The sequence below is a fragment of the Ochotona curzoniae genome, unplaced genomic scaffold (genome assembly GCF_017591425.1).
Source record: "Ochotona curzoniae isolate NIBS_2020 unplaced genomic scaffold, NIBS_Ocur_1.0 scaffold_274, whole genome shotgun sequence".
NCBI classification, from domain to species: domain Eukaryota; kingdom Metazoa; phylum Chordata; class Mammalia; order Lagomorpha; family Ochotonidae; genus Ochotona; species Ochotona curzoniae.
Genome location: NW_024467101.1, coordinates 6,360,364 through 6,379,572, shown reverse-complemented (window position 1 = coordinate 6,379,572; position 19,209 = coordinate 6,360,364). Strand labels below are relative to the sequence as shown.

At 53.0% G+C, this 19,209-nt stretch overlaps 1 protein-coding gene and 1 long non-coding RNA gene across 2 annotated transcripts in view; both read left to right on the top strand.

Moving 5' to 3' along the window:
• Positions 1 to 19,209, top strand: part of LOC121172083 (immunoglobulin lambda-1 light chain-like) — a 128,006-nt gene extending 108,797 nt beyond the window's left edge. Inside the window, exons 3-4 of the mRNA XM_041003885.1 lie at positions 17,587 to 17,621; positions 18,741 to 19,209. Of these exons, the coding sequence (XP_040859819.1) occupies positions 17,587 to 17,621; positions 18,741 to 19,060 (355 nt within the window). The 3' untranslated portion in view covers positions 19,061 to 19,209. The remainder of the gene's footprint in view (positions 1 to 17,586; positions 17,622 to 18,740) is intronic.
• Positions 11,035 to 15,862, top strand: LOC121172086. The gene is made up of 2 exons (XR_005886199.1): positions 11,035 to 11,530; positions 14,860 to 15,862. It is a non-coding gene; the product is annotated as an uncharacterized LOC121172086 (long non-coding RNA).

Below are 19,209 nucleotides of genomic sequence, written 5' to 3'. Positions count from 1 at the left end.
AGAGTCCAGCCCAAACCAGTCCACACTCAGGCAGCTGGAGAGGTCACCACCCTGCTGAGCAGTGTCCAGGAATGACCGGGACAAGGAGCGCTGGCTCAGGGTTCCTGTGCTCAGCCCTGGGCAATGACTGTGGCCAGTGGTGTCAGAGGCCGCAGCAGCCTGCAACCAAACAAGCAGTGTGGAGGACGCCGAGGCTCCATCTGACCCGGTCCCTGTGCTGCCCACACAGCAGCTGACAAGGAACCCTGCTCAGTGGGATCCCCAAGAGACAGGAGGACATTTGCATAAACCCCCAACACTCACTGCCCCCAGAGCCCTCACAGGGGATAAGAGAGGCCTGGGGAGCCCCGCTGTGCTGTGAGCTCTGCAGGCAGCGCTGGGAGACTCCACCATGGCCTGGACCCCTCTCCTGCTCCCCCTCCTCGCTCTCTGCACAGGTGTGCAGCCCTTGGTACCCTAAACCCTGCCTCAACCCCACAGGACCAGACAGCGACCACCAAGACTCTGCTCCTTGCTCCTCTAAGTCCCTCTTTTTCCCCTTGCTTTCCAGGCTCCGTGACCTCCGACGAGCTGACACAGCAGCCCTCACTCTCAGTGGCCCTGGGACAGACGGTCACCATCACGTGTGGGGGAAGTGATATTTCAAGCTACATTGTATACTGGTACCAGCAGAAGCCAGGCCTGGCCCCTGCGCTGCTCATCTATGGAGACAGTGAAAGACCTTCCGGGACCCCTGAGCGCTTCTCGTGTTCCAGCTCAGGGAACACGGCCACCCTGAGCATCAGCGGGACCCAGGCCGAGGACGAGGCTGACTATTACTGTCAATTGTGGGATATCAGTGACGATGCTCACAGTGACACAGGCAGATGGGGAAGTGAGACACAAACCCTTCACCATCTGAGACACACTCTCCCTGCAGCTCACAAGGCTGGGAACAAAGACATGAGCAGGTCAGACACATCTCTCCCAGGTCGGAGACCCCGGGGTTCTCCTTTCCTCTTCATTTCCACCCAGTCAGCGCCTGTTGCAGGTGGGCAGTATAGCCAGAACCAGCCTATCCAGCTGTGGTGAGCAAAGAGGGAAAAGGTCCTGATGCGAGGGACTGACAGAGGAGACCCACGGCCCCTGTCGGATGCCCTGGACTGCCCAGCTACAACCCTAATGGACAGGCCTGGGGTGCAGTACATTCCACTCTTTCTGGAACATCCACCTTCCATACAGGAGTGCCTGATTCCAGCGCTGGCTACAACACACCTGCCGTCCATCTTCCTGCGAAGGCACCTGGGCAGCAGGTGATGGATCAAGTGCTTGGGTCCCTGCCCCTCATATGGGAAATAAGGATGCAATCCCTCACTCTTGCCTTAAGCCTGCCCTTACCATGGCTGTTCCTGACATTTGGGGAGTAAATCAGAGAATGGAAGATGTGTGTGTGTGTGTGTGTGTGTGTGTGTGTGTGTGTGTGTGTGAGTCTTCCTGCATTCCATGTTATTCTGCAATTCAAGAAATTAAAAAGCAAGATAAAGATGAGAACAGTTGCAAAGGTCTTACCAACCAAACATAGATACCCCACTGATGGTCATTTGGGTGCCAGACAGGGGACGTGCTGATCCTCTGCAACACGTGAGGCCATAGCAAGGAGAGGGAGTCCCAACACAATCCATAACCCCATTCGAAAGTGATCAGTCATGCCCAGGACCACCCAACAGCTGCCTCAGGCAGAGCAGAACTCTCTGCATCCGTGGCAATGCTGACCTCCGTTCATGAGCGAGACTCAGAGTCAGCACATCCCATAGGCCCCTGGAAGACACACGTGCAATCCGGTGACACAGTGTCAGCCAGGCACGGAGCACACAGCAGCCTGGGCCTCTGCAGGGAACCCCCTCAGGAGCCCCTGGAGTCTGAGAGCAGCGAGCTAAACATGCAGCTAAGTCTCAATCGTTCTCACAGCACAGGGAGGGTGAGACCCCAGGAAGCACTGACAGACACTATACTTGCTCCACACTCCCGTGCACACCTGGATGCTAGGCTGGGAAGGGCAGTGCTGGGTCGGGGTGCATCTGGCGCACAGCGAGGCCAGACTCCTGTCCTCACTTCTCAGGATTCAGACACTAGGGGAGGTCCTGGACTGGGAAATTGGCTGGTGAAATTGCACCACCAGCAGGGGGCAGCAGAGCTGCGGCCAAGGAGCAGCACCCAGGAGGGAGGCTGGTGCTGTCCAAGGCGAGGTGGAGAGGAGGGTCAGCCTGGGAGCTAACAGGTGTGAACCAAATCATCAGGACTGAGACAGGAGGTTGGCAATGTCCATTCCGTCCCTCAGCTGCAGGGACTTTTGATCTGAGAGTCAGCCTCAGGGTTACCCAGGTCACTGCCTGGAACCCAGGGGCAAGACCCTCACCTGGGGAGCGCCCTGCAAGGGACCAGTCCAGGGTTCAGCCTAGGAGGTCCGGATGCATCACACTAGAGCATCCATTCGATGGCCTGGGGCACATGTAGCAAGCACAGGTGTGACATCAGGGCTCCCTGGGCCTGGTTCCCTCTCACAGGGCTGGGCCTCAACTACAGGCCCTCTCTTGGGGCCATGATAGTCACACTCCAGCATGAGTCCAGACATGAGCCCTTGGTCTCCAAGCTTGAGTCCAGACATGAGCCCTTGGTCTCCAAGCTTGAGTCCAGACATGAGCCCTTGGTCTCCAAGCTTGAGTACAGACATGAGCCCTTGGTCTCCACGCTTGCAGAGTCAGGCTGAGTCTTCGTCTCTGATGCCTCTCCCCAAGGGTGGGGGACACTTACATAGACCCCCCCCCCCAAACACTCACTGCCTCAGAGCCCTCACAGGGAATAAGAGAGGCCTGGGGAGCCCCAGCTGTGCTGTGAGCCCTGGGTGACTGCACCATGGCCTGGGCCCCCTCCTGCTCCCCCTCCTCACTCTGCACAGGCGTGGCAGCTCTGTTGATACGCCGAAGCTCAACCACAGGACCATGCTCGGACCAGCCCTGACTTTGTCCTCAGCCCAATACAGCAACAGAGAGAGACTCCTTGGAAATGGACCCCTGCTCCTACATCCCCTCTCTCTCTCCTCTCTTGCAGGCTCCGTGGCCTCCTATGAGCTGACACAGCAGCCCTCACTCTCAGTGGCCCTGGGACAGACAGCCACCATCACCTGTGGGGGAAACAGCATCGGAGATAAAGCAGTGCAGTGGTACCAGCAGAAGCCAGGCCTGGCCCCTGCACTGCTCATCTACAGAGACAGTGAAAGACCCTCAGGGATCCCTGAGCGCTTCTCAGGCTCCAACTCAGGGAACACGGCCACCCTGAGCATCAGTGGGACCCAGGCCGAGGACGAGGCTGACTATTACTGTCAGGTGTGGGATGGTGATACTCAAGCTCACAGTGACACAGGCAGATGGGGAAGTGAGACACAAACCCTTCCCTGTAGGGTCACTCTGCCTGCAGCCCTCCGAAGACGGGACAAACACATGAGCAGTTCAGACCAGCTCACTCCGGTCTGAGAGCACTGATGGCCATTCCCTAGAGGCTTTCAGTCACACTGCAGAGGGTGCTCGGGGGCTGGAGTCAGGGCTGGTAGAACCAGGCTCTCCCACACTGGTCAGCTCAGGAAGGTGGGAGCCATCCCCGTGAGGCACCAACCCCATCACATCAGAATCACACTCTCCCTGCAGCTGCTCGAGCACTGGGGACAAAGCCAAGCACAGCCCAGCCCCTGCTCAACCAGGCATCAGACACCCAGGCTGCACATCCCTCCCAGCCCTCAGGCAGGCTCTGCAGAGAGTGGATCAGGGCTGGGGTCAGGACTGGCAAGACCAGGGCGTCCAGCTGTGCTCTGGGTGGGAAGTGGGGAAAGATGCCCTGAGAAGAAACTGAGGTGGAGATTTGCACTGCAGGCTGTGAGGCCGGGATCTCCATGTGTGAGATGATGCTGTCAGTCCAGGACCTCTGCTCACACCCACCACCCCTGCACGACGCTCTCCACTGCCCACCCTCAGCCCCAGATCCCCTGGCCTCCAGTACCTCCACACACAACACCCTGCAGGGGGTGCACCCTGCACAGCTGCTCCTCAGGGCTGACCACCAAAGGCATGGCCGCTCACAGAGAGGTCCAGCTCTAGCAAGTGCCTGAGGCCAACCTGCCGAGTCCCCGCCTCAGGTGAGGGCCCTGTGGCCTCATAGGCAGGGACTGATGACTCTGGGAAACAGCCAAGGGAAAGGCAGGAGAAAGAGCCAGGGCAACTCTGAGAAAACTCACATACAAAACAGGATGATTAGAACCGAGAAAGAAAAGACGTGTGGCCTTGAAGACACAGCATACAAAGTATTTGAAATGCAGCGTCAGCCAGCACAGACGAGAGAACAGAGCATCCGTGGACAGCAGCACATGGTAACACAGCGTGCAGCAGTGCAGCTGGGAACCCCGAAAGCGAGCTGTCTCTCTCTCATCTCTGTCTCTGTGCGTGGGGAGGGTTGCGGCGGGGGTGGGGTTGTCGGTGTGTCTGTCTGTCCCTCCTGCTCTCCATCTCATTCTCCTCTTCAAACAATGAAAATGTAAAGTTGACAACAGTTACAAGTTCTTGCTAGCGACAGGTGGATCCCCAGGGGAGGGCAGGTAGACTCAAGACACTGATTTATCTGTCCCTCAGGGGGATGTAAGATGTAGGGGTCCCCGAGCAGAAAGGACATCCCCACATGAGAGGGGTCAACAGATGCCCAGGCCCATCTCAGGGTCAGCCAGTGCAGAAATCGCTGTAAACAAAGCGAAAAGTGCAGATGGAGACACGGCACAATCATTGTGATGATGGCGATGCTGATCTTACTGCGTGAGAATCAGAGCCAGGACATCCTGTGTGCCCCTGACCACCACACAGACCCAATCCAGGCAGGTGAAGCATCAGATGGGTGCTGAGCACACGGGAGCCTGGGCCTCTGCAGGGCGCTCAGGAGCCCCTGGAGTCTGAGAGCAGAGAGCTAAGGACACGGCTCAGTCTCCTTTCTCACGCAGACCCAGCCCAGGGAGGCGAGCACCCAGGAAGCACTGAGAGACATTTGCAACTGCTCTGCATGCCTGGACACACCACAGGGGTCACTTCCTACGCTGGATTATGCAGGACAATGCTGCCTCTGGCGCAGAACCAACCGGACTCCTCTTTCCACACATGTCAAGGAGAGGGGCTTTCAGGAACCGCGAGCAGGGAGCTCCTGGTGTGGAGTCCTCTCGGACAGCAGGGGGCAGCAGAGATACACACAAACAGCAGCCTGCCCTACAGGAGCCTGGTCCAGGGCCCAGGGTGGACAGCTCCTGCAGAGATGAATTCCAGGGTGCAGATCTCCCTGAGCGGATGATGCCATGGGAGGAGCACCAGCTGAGAGGATGGGGCTCTCAAGGCCAGGGTCGTTCCCTCAGGCTCTCTCCTTAATCACCCTCCCACTCCCAGAGCCACGTCCCTCACTGTCCTGTGGCTGAAACGTCTGTCCAGGGAACAAACAGAGATGTCCTTACCCCTGTCCCCAGGATTCTGGGTCCACCTGTACCTCGCCCGCCCTCAGGGCTGCAGTCTTTGCATCCAGGTTCAATGTCAGGTGGGGGGGGGTGGGACAGGTCAGCCTGGTCCCTAAGTGCAGCATTGGCCCCTCCTATGGGGACTCTGCAGAGACAGGGGGATGATCAAGTCCTCTGGCCAAAATCCTAACCCGGGGATCCAACTTCATGCGGTAACACAATTCACCTCCAGGAAGAACCTCTGACTTGGCACCGTCCAGGGCTCAGCCCTGGGCAATGACCATGACCCCAAATTACAGGCATGGGGGACACAGCGGATTTCTGATCCTGATACAGCCTAGAGACACTGGGAGTCCACTCCCTCTCTCCCCTTTCCCTGTGCTGCCCACACAGCAGCTGACAAGGAACCCTGCTCAGTGGGATCCCCAAGAGACAGGAGGACATTTGCATAAACCCCAACACTCACTGCCCCCAGAGCCCTCACAGGGGATAAGAGAGGCCTGGGGAGCCCCGCTGTGCTGTGAGCTCTGCAGGCAGCGCTGGGAGACTCCACCATGGCCTGGACCCCTCTCCTGCTCCCCCTCCTCGCTCTCTGCACAGGTGTGCTCATCAGTCCCTGCCTCCACGCAAGACAGACTCTGAGCTAGACGTGAACGAACCTGGTGCTCAGCCCAAGAGGGAATCAGAGAGAGACTCCTTGGAAATGGATCCCTGCTCCTCACATCCCCTCTCTCTCTCTCCTCTCTTGCAGGCTCCGTGGCCTCCTATGAGCTGACACAGCAGCCCTCGGTGACAGTGGCCCTGGGACAGACAGCCACCATCACCTGTGGGGGAAACAGCATCGGAGATAAATATGTGCAGTGGTACCAGCAGAAGCCAGGCCTGGCCCCTGCGCTGCTCATCTACAAAGACAGTATAAGACCCTCAGGGACCCCTGAGCGCTTCTCAGGCTCCAACTCAGGGAACACGGCCACCCTGAGCATCAGCGGGACCCAGGCCGAGGACGAGGCTGACTATTACTGTCAGGTGTGGGATACTGATACTAAAGCTCACAGTGACACAGGCAGATGGGGAAGTGTGACCAAAACCCCTTCACCATCTGACTCATACTCTCGCTGCAGCCACAGAGGACTGGGGACAAAGCCATGAGGAGGAAGAGCCTTTCTCACCGGGTCTGAAACCTCAGCTGGCCCTGTCCTCCCTGGCCCAGGCAAGCTCTGTAGGTTGTATGGCAAGGCTGGCATGACCAGGCTGTCCTCCTGTGCTCTGGGAGGGAAAAGGAGGAAGAGGTCCTCCGAGGAAGCACAGAGGAGACCCCATTGCTGACTGTGGCACCCGGGTCTCCGTGAGTGCACCGACTGCTCCTACACCAGGACCTCTGCTCACACCCACCGCCCCTGCAGGATGCCCTCAGCTGCCCACCTGCAGCCACAGCTCCCAGGGCCTCTGGCTCCTCAACTCCCCTGCAGGGGGCGCTGCAGAGCTGCTCCTCAGGGCTGCCCCTCCCACCCCTGCTGCTGCTGGGAGCCCCTGGGAGACACAGAGCTGTCCCCACTAGGCATGGACACTGGCTGCAGAGCCCCCACCAAGGCCATGGCCACTCAGAGGGAGGTCAGCTCTAGGAAGTGCCCGAGGACATCCTGCCAAGTGCCCGTCTCAGGGGACAGTGACCCGAGGGGACGCCAGGTTGTGTCCTGCATTGCAGTCACAGGCAGGTACACAGCTGAGGGTTCCTCTGTTTCTTCACGAAAACCTCTTGTGGCAATGTTTGCCCTGGGATCCTTGTTCCTCAGACCCCCACCGTGAACAACACCTGCACACAAGGTAGCGAACACCCGGAGAATTCCCTGGATTCCATCCGTATCCCTGAGACCCGAGGAGCACATCCCATAGGAAATGGACACCTGAGGAAGAACCAGCCACGGTCATCGTGACTCTGAGGGCACAAACACACACTCGCGAACGTTGCTCACACACACACACACACACTTGTACAAATACGCAAGCACAAAATCAACACATGTGCATATCCAATGCACATTCACACACAGTCACACCGCCGTGCGCACACACACACACACACACACACAGCTCTGACTGTTCCTCCTGTCAGTGTCGCAGGGTGAGCTCAGCTTTCTTCCCTCAGCCCTGGGGAAAATGAGCCATACTGAATCGACTCCCACCACAGGCAGGATGCCTCAATGGAGCCTGAGAAGGGGTCACACTGCTGCCAAAAAGCTTTCCTGAACGCGGGAAATCAAGGCAAAGAGAGAAGTCCTAGACTCCCACACAGTCCCCAAGCAAAACTTTCTCAAGCTGACTTCCTGCCTCACATCCTACCAAAATTCAGGAAACAGAAGCCATGGATACAACAGCCGACCCGTCCGTCACAGGTGGAGATGTCACCAGACATGAGCTTTCCACACCAGGACGCACAGTCGCCGTCATTGGGACCACGAGCCCACGAGGCAGAGAACTGATGAACATGTTATACGGAGCAGAGGAAGGCAAGAAGAGCACCCCACACCACAATGAATATTAAACCAGTACTTATGCACCTCGCTGACCTCCGTCAGTCTGTCCAGGGTTGAGGTGGATGCTGACAGAGCGGCTGAATCCAAGTCCAGGCCCTGCATCTCCACCTGCCTTCACCCAGGGTCCTCCAGCCCGGCCATGGCTCTGCCCTGCTCTACTGCTGGTCTCTGCTGCCCTCTGCTGGACTGTCTTTGGATGGCAGCTCTCAATGCTGCAGAGCACGGAAACTTTGAGGTTAAAGATCTTAGACTTCCCCAAACTTCATCCTCCAGTTTCAGGCTAGTTCCACTCCGTATTCCAACAGGCTGGTTCTCCCCCGCCCCCGGGACTGTCAAGTCCCAGGAATGCTATCTTTATCCCAAGTCTCTGGGTATCTTAGGTAAGAATCCCATCCTCTCTGCGCCTCCCTTTACGCGTCAGTAGAGGGCGCTAGAGGATCTCCGCCAACGGTGATTCTGATGTCTTCAGAAAACGCAGGAATTTCCGCAGGAGAGCTGGGGTGCTGTAGGTCTCCGGGAAACCTCTCAGGAATTGCAGAGCTAGCCCCTGACACTCAGGACTCAAGAGATGCAGACCTCTGTCCTTATCCCAGATCTATATGCTTTTGCATTCCCAAGCCCCAACAGGGAGAAGTTCTAGATGAGATGAGATGGCTTGAGTTTGAAGATGATGGGGGCGGGGGACGGGCAGGGAACTGGGGACACCTGAATCTGGAAGATAGGACTCCTCAATGGCCTTGGAGTTGTGTGGGATTAAGACTGTGGGAAGGGGACTGGGTGGGGGTCCCCCAATACCAAGCAAAATAGAAGCCACTGGACAAGGGTACCCCTCTTCCCCCAAGAGAGATGTGTGAAAGCCCACGGAGGGTTCTGCAGCAAGGACTCTAAGCAGGGGGCCTGCTGGGTGAGCCAGCCGGACTCAGACTTCCCTGTCCAGGTCTGGATCTAGGTCATGGCACAGCTCTATGCAGGAGGGATAGGCCTGGGCAGCCAGAGCTGCAGGTGCACCAGCCGGGGAGACCCAGCCTAGCCATGAAGGTGGTGGAGGGGCAGAATAAGGTGATTCCCAGGACCCAGCCAGCTCCGGATTTCCGACCGTAACCACCATCGGAAGATGCGGTCTGTGATGGCGACATCTACCCAGACACCGTGACCCCAGCTGCCGGGGTCAGGTGGCAGGGCAGAGGGGTAGTCACTTGATGAGTGTTAAGGAGCAGCTGGGGATACTACGTTTAGGGACAGCCCCTTCTTCTGCCCCCAAGCCCTGGGGGGCTGTCCCATGGGGGAAACCACAGCTTCTGACTCCTGGGCAGTCCGTGGGTGTCACAGCCACAGGGAGGGTTGTGGAAGGAACTGTTTCAGCCTGCAGACCCTAAGATATTAGAAGCCCAAGGTCAGAGACAGAAAGGGCCAAGCACTCCAAGTGAAAGGAGGGGGCGTCCCGGGGCTCCCCTGTGCCCCACAGGACTCCATCAGGGCACCCACATCCCTTTTCCATTCAGCATCCTGCCAGTCTCCATGGGCAAGTTGGGGCGCTGGGGGGTGGATTTGCCTAGCACAGCCCTCATTCCAAAACTTCGCCCTGAGCAATGGCTGATCGGATTTTACGTTCACAATGATTGTTGGCAGCTTTGAAAACACTGAGCCTTTTTGTGAAAACCACGGTTTCTTGATAACTTGCCAAGCTTGGCTTTTCAATTTTTCGTTTTGTGAACTGATAACATGATTTATTATAGTTACATAAGTTAGAAACAGTTCGTTCTATACACTACGTCTTAAAATGCTCCACTAAATGAAAATATAATAAAACTACCTGTGCTGAAATTTGCTGGCAGTTAAGGTTATTTTTAAAAAGTAACACTCATTTTATTTGCACAAAAAAATACTTGTTTTCATTTCCTTAGATACTGTGGCAGTTGGTACATGTGATAAACATGTAACATGTTAATATTCTGGGGCCAGCACAATGACTCAACAGGCTGATCCTCCACCCTGTGGTGCCAGCATCCCATATGAGCTACTCCACTTCCAATCTGGCCGTTTATTGTAGCCTGGGAAGGCAGCAGAGAATGGCCCATGTCCTTGGGACCCTGCACCCATGTGGCAGACCTGGACCAGGCTCCCCTGCCTATGTTTTCGGGTCAGCTCAGCTCTGGCTATTGCAGCCAGTCAGAGAGTGGACGACCAGTAGAGGGAGGACCTTCTCTCTTTCCTTCTCTCTGAAAATCTGCCTTCCAAATGAGAATAAATAAATCTGTTTTAAGAGCTAATATTCTGCAAATGCTGTAGACTTACAGTAGGTGAAACTCATGGAATTTGTGGGGAAAAAAAAATAGAAAGCTAATCTACTAGTAAAATACTAAGGCATGACCAACCATCCTTAACTTCATCTGTCTTCTTTCTCCTCATCATCCCGATTGAGGCTGTGAAGGATCTGAGACACTACCTGCTAAAAAGGTCACCTGCCGTGATTTTGTGGCTGGTGGCAGAAGACGCAGGACTCCCGGCTCAACACTCCTGGCTTCAAAACAAACCCCAGCTCCCTCCTCCACTGCCTCACAGAGCTCAAACCTCAGCCCCCTAGGGAGCTGGCCACCAGCCTTGCAGGGCGACAGGGAAGCTGGAAACGCAGGAGATGCGCTCATTCCTGGATTCTCCCCAGCCACCGGCTCCTCAGCAAATACCCAGCCTCACTCATCCTGCTCACTTCTCTGCTGCAGAGGACATCTCTTCCCAGCACACAGATGTGGAAATGGAGTCCCAGCAGTGACTAGAGTGTACATGGACTCAGCATTCCTAACCTCACAGCAACTCGGTGTTTGAGGGATACAGAATCGCTCTCTGCAAGGTCCTGCCTGATTCGGGAGAGGACAGCACAACAGCTGGTCCTGACTTGCCCGAGTGCAGGGTGCAGGGGCCCCAGGGTGATGATCAGACCAAAACCACAGCCTCACCAGACTCCACCCTGGGGGTTGAGTTAGGTAAGGTAGCCATGCTTTAAGACCCAGAGTGCCCTGGGGAGGGGACAAATGTACATCATGTTTGCCGCATGCAGAGCTCCTAGGGCAAGGCCAGGCAAGCAGCTAAGCTCCAAATTCCAACTACAACAGGACAACTGGCAGATGCTCCTTGGGGAGAGAGGCCTGGGGTTAATGGCCATGGACCCTGGAAGGGTCTGTGCTGAGAGCAAGGACCAGAGCTGGGTCCACACTGGAATGCACTTGGATGGCCACCATCTTCGAGGAAACCAGGGTCACCACCGTTCTCCAGTGACCTACACCATACGTCCAGCCAGAGATGACTCTGACCTTGAGGGCAGAAGAACCGCCCCCAGGCAGAACTGAGCCCCGATGCTGCTGCTGGACCTGAATGTGAATACACAGGACTTGACCCTGCCAGCAACATCACAGAGTAAGACCCTCGGAGCTCTGGAATCGGGACGGGAAACAGCAAGCAGATTCAGCCTGCAGAGCCTGAGAGGCAGGTAAGACTTGTGCAAGTCGCAGCAGAGCAGTGCGGGCAGAGGGGAACATGGGGGTCTTTGTGGCTTGAGCCAGTGTGAATGGCCGAGTGGGGAAGGAAGGACCTGCTCCAGAAGAACGGCTGGACAGACACTGGCTTCACTCGTAGTGTTGATATTTTATCCACCATAGATTGGTTTGCATTCATCTTTAGCTGAAGAGTGCCTCAAATTATTGACATTGGTTCCTGAATGTCCCGGTTCTCTTTGAATTTTGTGCATAGTTTGTTTCTCCCTAGTCTTCTGGATGATTCAGACACGGGCAGGGGCAAAAGCCCATGACATGGGATGGCCTCTGTCCCTGCAGGGTGCAGGATGCAGCCACCTCCCCCCAGCTGCATGTCCTGTGTTTTCAAACAAGTGTCCTAAGAGAAAGGGGCCAGCTCTGGCCCCGTCTCCCTTAAAGACATGCACTCAGATTTGTCCATAAATGCCTACCAGGACCAGGCCAGGGCTCTGACACGTTGGGATCATAAGGTCATAAGGTCATTTGGTTACAGTTTTAAAGGAGGCGCTCCCTCTGTGACAGGGGTAACTGGTCTAGTTTGGCTAAACCAGACTGTGTTTATGGATGGTCTTATTAAGCAGATGTTTTGGCTGTGCCTGATAAACCCATGCAAGTGATGCTGCCCTGGAAGTGCTCGTGGACGTGAGCAGGTGGACGTGTGTGGACGTGAGCAGGTGGACGTGTGTGCACGTGAGCAGGTGGACGTGTGTGGACGTGAGCAGGTGGACGTGTGTGGACGTGTGTGAACATGTCCCACATATGCATCCCCACAGGATGGATGTCCTAGCAATGCAACTGCTGTGTCAGAGAGCTTCTGAAAAGTCCAATCATTTCAGTGACTGACTGTCCAATATTGCATCATTATCGGTTATTTTTCTATATTACCCATCTGACAGGCAAAAAATACAAGGTGCTCACTGTATTATAGTTTGTTTGATCGTTGGTGAAATCTATTATGTTTTTGCACTTTAAATTGATTTGAGTTTATTCAGCTTGAATCCTATGGTGTATCATGGGATCTCTTCCTAGAGGTGGGATGTCAAACCCTTATTTACTAAATACATTGTATTTTTCTATCAGCTTTTTTTAATGCCTTCTATTTATGGGATCTTTCATCATAAAGCAGTTAAATGTATGTGCTGTGTTAGTTTGGAGCCTCTTCTGGGTCTCCCACGTGGATGCGGGGTCCCAATACTGGGCCATCCTCTACTGCTTTCCCACAAGCAGGAAGCTGAATGGGAAGCAGGACCGCTGTCTACCCTAGTCCCCCACATGGGTGTCAGGGACTCAAGTGCATGGGCCCTCATCCACTGCCTCCTAGGTGTAATAAATACAGGAAGCTGGATTGAAAGTGGAGCATCCAGGAGGCTCACTGGAGGCCAGTGTCACGAGTGGTGGCTTAATCTGTTGCACCGTAACGCTGTCCTCTGAACTCTTCGTGATTACTCTGGTCTGCTTCATATGTAGAAACCATTTTTCATTTCATTCTGGTTGTTGCACTATTTTAGTGGGTTGTTGGTGTTGGGGTTTTTTGTTGTTACTTGCTTGTTTACTTAATCTCAAAGTTTGTGTTCATAAAAATATTACCTATTTGTTTTCCAAATGGAAAGCCAATCATCACACATTTGTTTGGCCACGCATGTAACTTGTATTAATTACTAAATGTTTGGTTTATCATGCTCCCTCTGTGGTTTTCTTGTTTGTGGAAGTGGAGCATCCTGCACCATGCTTCTCTGTTTCAGTCATTTTAGCGTTACCGGATTGTTGTTATCTGGCAAGGAAAGGACCCATCGTTTAAGCCAAGTTTTTCAAAATATTGGTTTGTTTTTTATGGCTGAATTTTAGAATCAATTCTTTAATTTTCAAAAATCATGCTTTTGGTGTTGTGTTTGGCAGTCTGTGGATATAAAATGAAACTGGAAAGAGCTGAGACTTGACAATTTCCAGCAGCTTCGCCTAGGAACATGATATACCCCTCACTGATGGATTCTTACATCTGCTTGTCAAGTAGCTTCCTGTTTTACTCACACAAATCGTGCAGGTTTTGTTATTTATTTCTCAGGTCTCTGTGATACAATTTTGTTGCAGGTGGAAATTTTCCACCAGTTTCACATCCTAAAATGTTGTCTGGGTAATTCTTGTGTTCAGACACTCTAACTCATATCATAATTCTAACAGTTCTTCAACTCCTTCTGTTCTTGGCATTTCTTCTCAGTGTCACGTGTAAACAATCATATTCTCTCTTTTTCCTAAGACTTTTTAAAAGATTTATTTTTATTATTTTTTTATTGGAAAGGCGGATATACAGAGAGGAGAGACAGAGAGGAAGATCTTCCGTCCGATGATTCACTCCCCAAGTGAGTGCAACGGCCGATGCTATGCCGATCCGAAGCCAGGAGCCCCTTCCAGGTCTCCCACGCGGGTGCAGGGTCCCAAAGCTTTGGACCGTCCTCGACTGCTTTCCCAGGCCATAGGCAGGGAGCTGGAAGGGAAGCAGGGCCACTGGGATAGAACCGGCGCCCACATGGGATCCCGGGCATGCAAGGCGAGGACCTTAACCACTTGCGCCACCGCGCCGGGCCCCTTTTTCCTAAGACTTAAACTATCCCCCCCTCCTGTCTCAGCTCATTGATTAGAATCTGCAAAATACTTCAGAGAATCTTCAGGAATATGAAGTACAGGAAAAGTTTATTTTTGGTGTAAAAACAATTAATCCATGCATTAAAAGGATGTAAAAATTTCATGAACAAATGCTTATCACAAAAAAACCTATGCATACATTTCAATTTTTACACGAAAATAAATATAGTTCTATTCCATTTTTGAAGTGTGAACTTTTGAAGTGTACTCATACATTGAGGAACAAAAGTGGAAGTAAGCAACTCTGCCATGTTTTTCCTTTATATGTGGAAGTTATTTGGAAAGACTTATCGAGTTGAGCAAGTTTCCTTCAACCATTAACTTAATAAAAGGCTGACTGCTTGCTTTCTTTAAATCAGAAGCAAGTTTGGGGCTCATATTACTATTCTATAAACTTCTGGTTCAAAAACCTTATCTGCCAGTCTTAAATACAACCATGATCAAATGGTCCCACTGCTGAATTAAGTAACTGTTAACCTAACGCAGGGGGTCATCTTCCAATGTAAGTAAGTTATTATGAGAAATAAAATCAGATTGGGCAAAGCCTGAGGATTCTTGCCAACATAAATTCTGGGTGTTCGTTGTTGTGGTTGTTGTTGTGTTCTTTCTCTTCTGAGTATCTGAAGGGTGTTTGGTGTTGATTCAGGATATCTAGGAAACAGTTCATCAATGAGGGGAATGATATTAGTCTTCTGATTTGGAGAGAAGTAGGTGAAATGAGGATACAGCAGGTTGAGGTTCCTGAAAATATACAAGCAGAGACCAGATCAGGAGGAAAAATGCTTGTGAGCCTGGATTCAAGTTTAGAGGAGAAGAGCGGGTGGTCTCAGACACCAAGAAGTCACCACAAAGGGAGACCTGCAGAAATAACGAGGGACGGGAGGGCGAGGGGTGGGAACTGCAGGTCTAATGGGGATAAGGACTTTGTTGGCCTTGACCTGAGAAATTTCATGGAGAGCTAGAGGTAGGAGCCAAGGAGGCTTTCCTGTGTGAAACAGTCTCCGGTACAGACAAGTTGGCAGCATTGTTAAATGGATGAATGAAAGATCCACAGATAGACAGACAGACAGATGGACAAGTAGATATATTGATGCATGGAAGGATGATTGACAGATGGCAAGATAAATCAATAGACTGATGGATGAAAAAAAACAGGTGCACAGATGGGCAGGAGCATGGATCCGTAGATTGATGGATGGGTCAAACAATCAAGCAACAGCTGAAGAGATCGAACTGAGAGTGCAGAAAAGGCATCATGAATGAGGTGGGGCTGATTGGCAGCTCCATGAGTGCAAATGAAAGCAAAACGGTCTTCGTGTGGGAGTGTCTTGAGTCAGAATTGATCCAGAGAGGCTAGCCTGGCAGAACCCTGGGTCATTGGTCAATGAGGAAGACCCTAAACCAGGCAGAAGTCATGCGGGTCTGAACCGGCTCAGGTCTCTCCGCCATATCTCAAGAGAGGAGTCATTCTGTTGTGGGTATGTCAGTGAATTAATGACTTTGAGGAATGGTGATTGGAATGACAGACATTGCTATCCGACTGTCTCCTGTCCCTGTACTTCGATATCAAAAGCTCTGTATGATAAAAGTGTATCATAGCAGCTGGTATAGGTTAAGCAGCTGCAAGGGGCTCTGGTGCCAACTGGAAGCCTGCTGTTTCATTTCCCATCAGCTGGGTCCCTGAGCCGAACACAGCACACGGTGATACACCTGCAAATATTCATTTGTGATCTCAATAGATACAGACTTTAAAATATCTTCAAAATATTATTAAATATCAATAAACATATTAATAATTCTTTAATATGCAAATGTGTTATGGGACAGGTTCTTGCCAAGGGGTGCCTACAGTCCATGCCAGAGGGCCTGGGTTTGAATCCCTGGTTCGAAGCCTAATGCCAGCCTCCTGGGAAACAGCAAGTCTCTGAGGGCTCTAGCAGCTAGACCCTTGTCAACCGCATGGGAGACCCATGTGTTCCAGGCTTCCTGCTTGATCCCAGCCCCAGCTGTTGCAACATCTGGAAGGTGAAACAGTAGACACAAGATTTGTCTGCACCTTTCTATCAAATTTTCATTACTATCTGAATAAAATGAAAATAAGTAATTTCAAAAAACAACGTTGAGGTGGGTACTGGGAGGCAGCAAGCGATGGCCTCAGTGGAAGGTCCCTCCCACCTGCATTTAGGGAGCACAAAATTACATGAAATCCTCTTCTTTTTCTCTCTCCCCTTTCTCTCTTCCTCCCCACCCCTTCTTTTTCTCTCAAGTAAAAAAAAAAAAAAAAAACTCTAGATACACCAAAAAGCTGCTGGAATCTCAACAAACACCTTCAAGTCACATGGGTGTAAGTGTATCAAGTTACATGTTTTGGAGCTGTTGTGATTTTACAATCATCCTCTGTTTGGCGAGGGCCGATGAGGTGTGACACCACTGCCTGTGTCTTTAGCTCGTTTCCAACCTGTGAAGATCCCGGCTCTCCAATCTCATCTTTTCTCTCATTCTTCTCCTTCCTCCTACAGACCAGGGTCTGTGGGGCAAAGATCTGGTCCTGAGGCCACCTTCGTTCCCGCAGATTCTGCTTTTCCTGCAAGGGGTCTTAGATGGAGAGGAGGAAGAGGATTCAGTGGAGTTTGGGTGACCCAGTACCCAAGACACTTCGCTACACCAGGAGTCGCCCACACCTAGACACCATCGCTTAGAGACTGTGGCCACAGCTGCTGGCCAATTGCTCTGCCCTGCATAGGATAGGGCGCTGTTGTCACTGACTCAGATGTTCCACAGTCTCCCTTGTGGAATGAGGCGGCAGATCAGCCACATCAGACAACTGATAGAAGGGATGACAGAGGATGCTCTCAAGGACACCCAGAACAGGCTAATGATTTCCAAGGGGACCAGCATACCTCCTGCCCAGGCCCATCCCACGTAGGGAACCCCCAGGGATAGTGAGACTGGCACCTTTGGAATCTGGCATGGAGCAACCTGAACTCCATGACATCCGGTGCATCCTGATGACATGGACCCTCTATCCTCTCCCAAAGACCAAGGGATCAAGGCCGTATCAACTCTCAGAGAACACACCACGTAACTACCAGGTGACTTCACTACTAGGTGACACAGATGTCATATAGTGAGTTTATTCCCATCTTGGATGACAGGCACAAGCATAATCAAATGCAGGACAACAAGTCCCACCTAGAGTTAGGGGCATGTGGGGACATCTGTCATGTTGATGAGCTGGGGAGACAGCTGCCCTCAGTAGATACCACCTGGGGCACTGACCCAACCTTGCTTTGTCACAGCTGCAGCTGGGGGTGAGGGGTGGGTACGGGCACATCAGGGAGGGGTTTTTGTATGAGCCTGTATCACCGTGTGCTGTGTTCGGCTCAGGGACCCAGCTGACCGTCTCTGGTGAGTCTCCTTTTCCCCTTCCCCGCCCTCTCCATGGTGTGTGGAAATATTCTACCTTTTTTCCTTCATTTTCTGGGTCTTCTTCCCTGGGTGATCAGGGTTCCTGCCTGAGCCAGGCTCTGGGCAATGACCTCACCCCTTCTTGTTCAAGCCTTACCTGCCTCAGGCAATCATCAACTGCCCTTACTCTGCCGGGGGCAGAAGCTCTGACTGGATGACCTACCGGCTAAGCTCCTGGACCCCTTTCTTTGGCTCTGTCCCTCCCTTGCTGGACCTGTGTTATAACAATCTTCTCTGGGGGAACACTTGGGCCGTGTATGTTAGGGAACAGCACTCTAGAGAACTCAAGACAGTGGGAACCGGAGTTAGAAAGGGCCAGAATGTTGAGGATACAGGGTAGGCAGCCACAGGGCAGAGGTCCAGGACAGGTGCCTGAGCTGTGGGGTCTGGGATGCAGGACCAGGACCAAGGAAGGAGGGAGAGGGTACTGGAAGCCACAGAGGGAATGTCAGGGTCACAGCTGAGCAAACCTGGGACTCAGGGCAGCCAGCACTGGGGAGAAGAATGCTCTCAGACACCCGGCTTAACAAAGGTAAGAGTCACAAAGGTAAGAGTGGCTGGAGGGTCTGCAGGAAACATGCTCAGCACATGTCAACTCCAGAATAAACGGGACAGAGTGAGCAACAGAACAACTCTGAGCAGACACGGAGTGACCAAAAATACTCACCAGGCAAGAGAAGCACTAGACCAGGCAGACAGAGCTGATCCTCCAGGGCCCTAGTGCAGCACACAGGCTCAGACACTAGGACCAGTAATCCCCAATAAAACACAACGGGCAGAGCAGCCATGGCCCCAGCCCGGGATGAGCACACAGGAGACACATGGCTCAGGGGACAGAAAACTCCAGACAGACCTGCCACTGCCAGAGAACACAGGAAAAGGAGAAGGTGACATGTTGTCTGGGGACTCATGGCATCTGGGTCACTGGACTCAAACCTGGCTCCAGGACAGGGCTTCTCATAACCATGAGAGACATTTGAGAGAAAAGCCCAACACGCCCTTCTCTGCATGGAAGCACTCCACACCTCACACCTGCTGCCCATCTTCCACCCCCCACAGGTCAGCCTACAGTGACCCCCTCGCTCAATCTGTTCCCACCCTCCTCTGAGGAGCTCAAGGAAAGCAAGGCCACCGTGGTGTGTCTCATCAACGACTTCTACCCGGGCGCAGCGGCAGTCACCTGGAAGGCAGACGGCAACACCATCACCCAGGGTGTGGAAACCAGCAAGCCCGCCAAACAGAGCAACAACAAGTATGCGGCCAGCAGCTTCCTCAGCTTGACGGCCAATCAGTGGAAGTCCTACGGCAGCGTCACCTGCCAGGTCACGCACGAGGGCAAAGCCGTGGAGAAGAGCTTGGCCCCTGCACAATGTTCATAGGCCCCCACCACCCTCACCCACCACTGGGGACTGAAAAGCTGCAGGACCCGAGAAGGGTCTCACCTGGTCCCCCACTTACTCCGGTCACCCCACCCTTCCCCTTGAACTCAATCAACTCTCAATAAAAATCCTCACTTTTCAATCAGAAA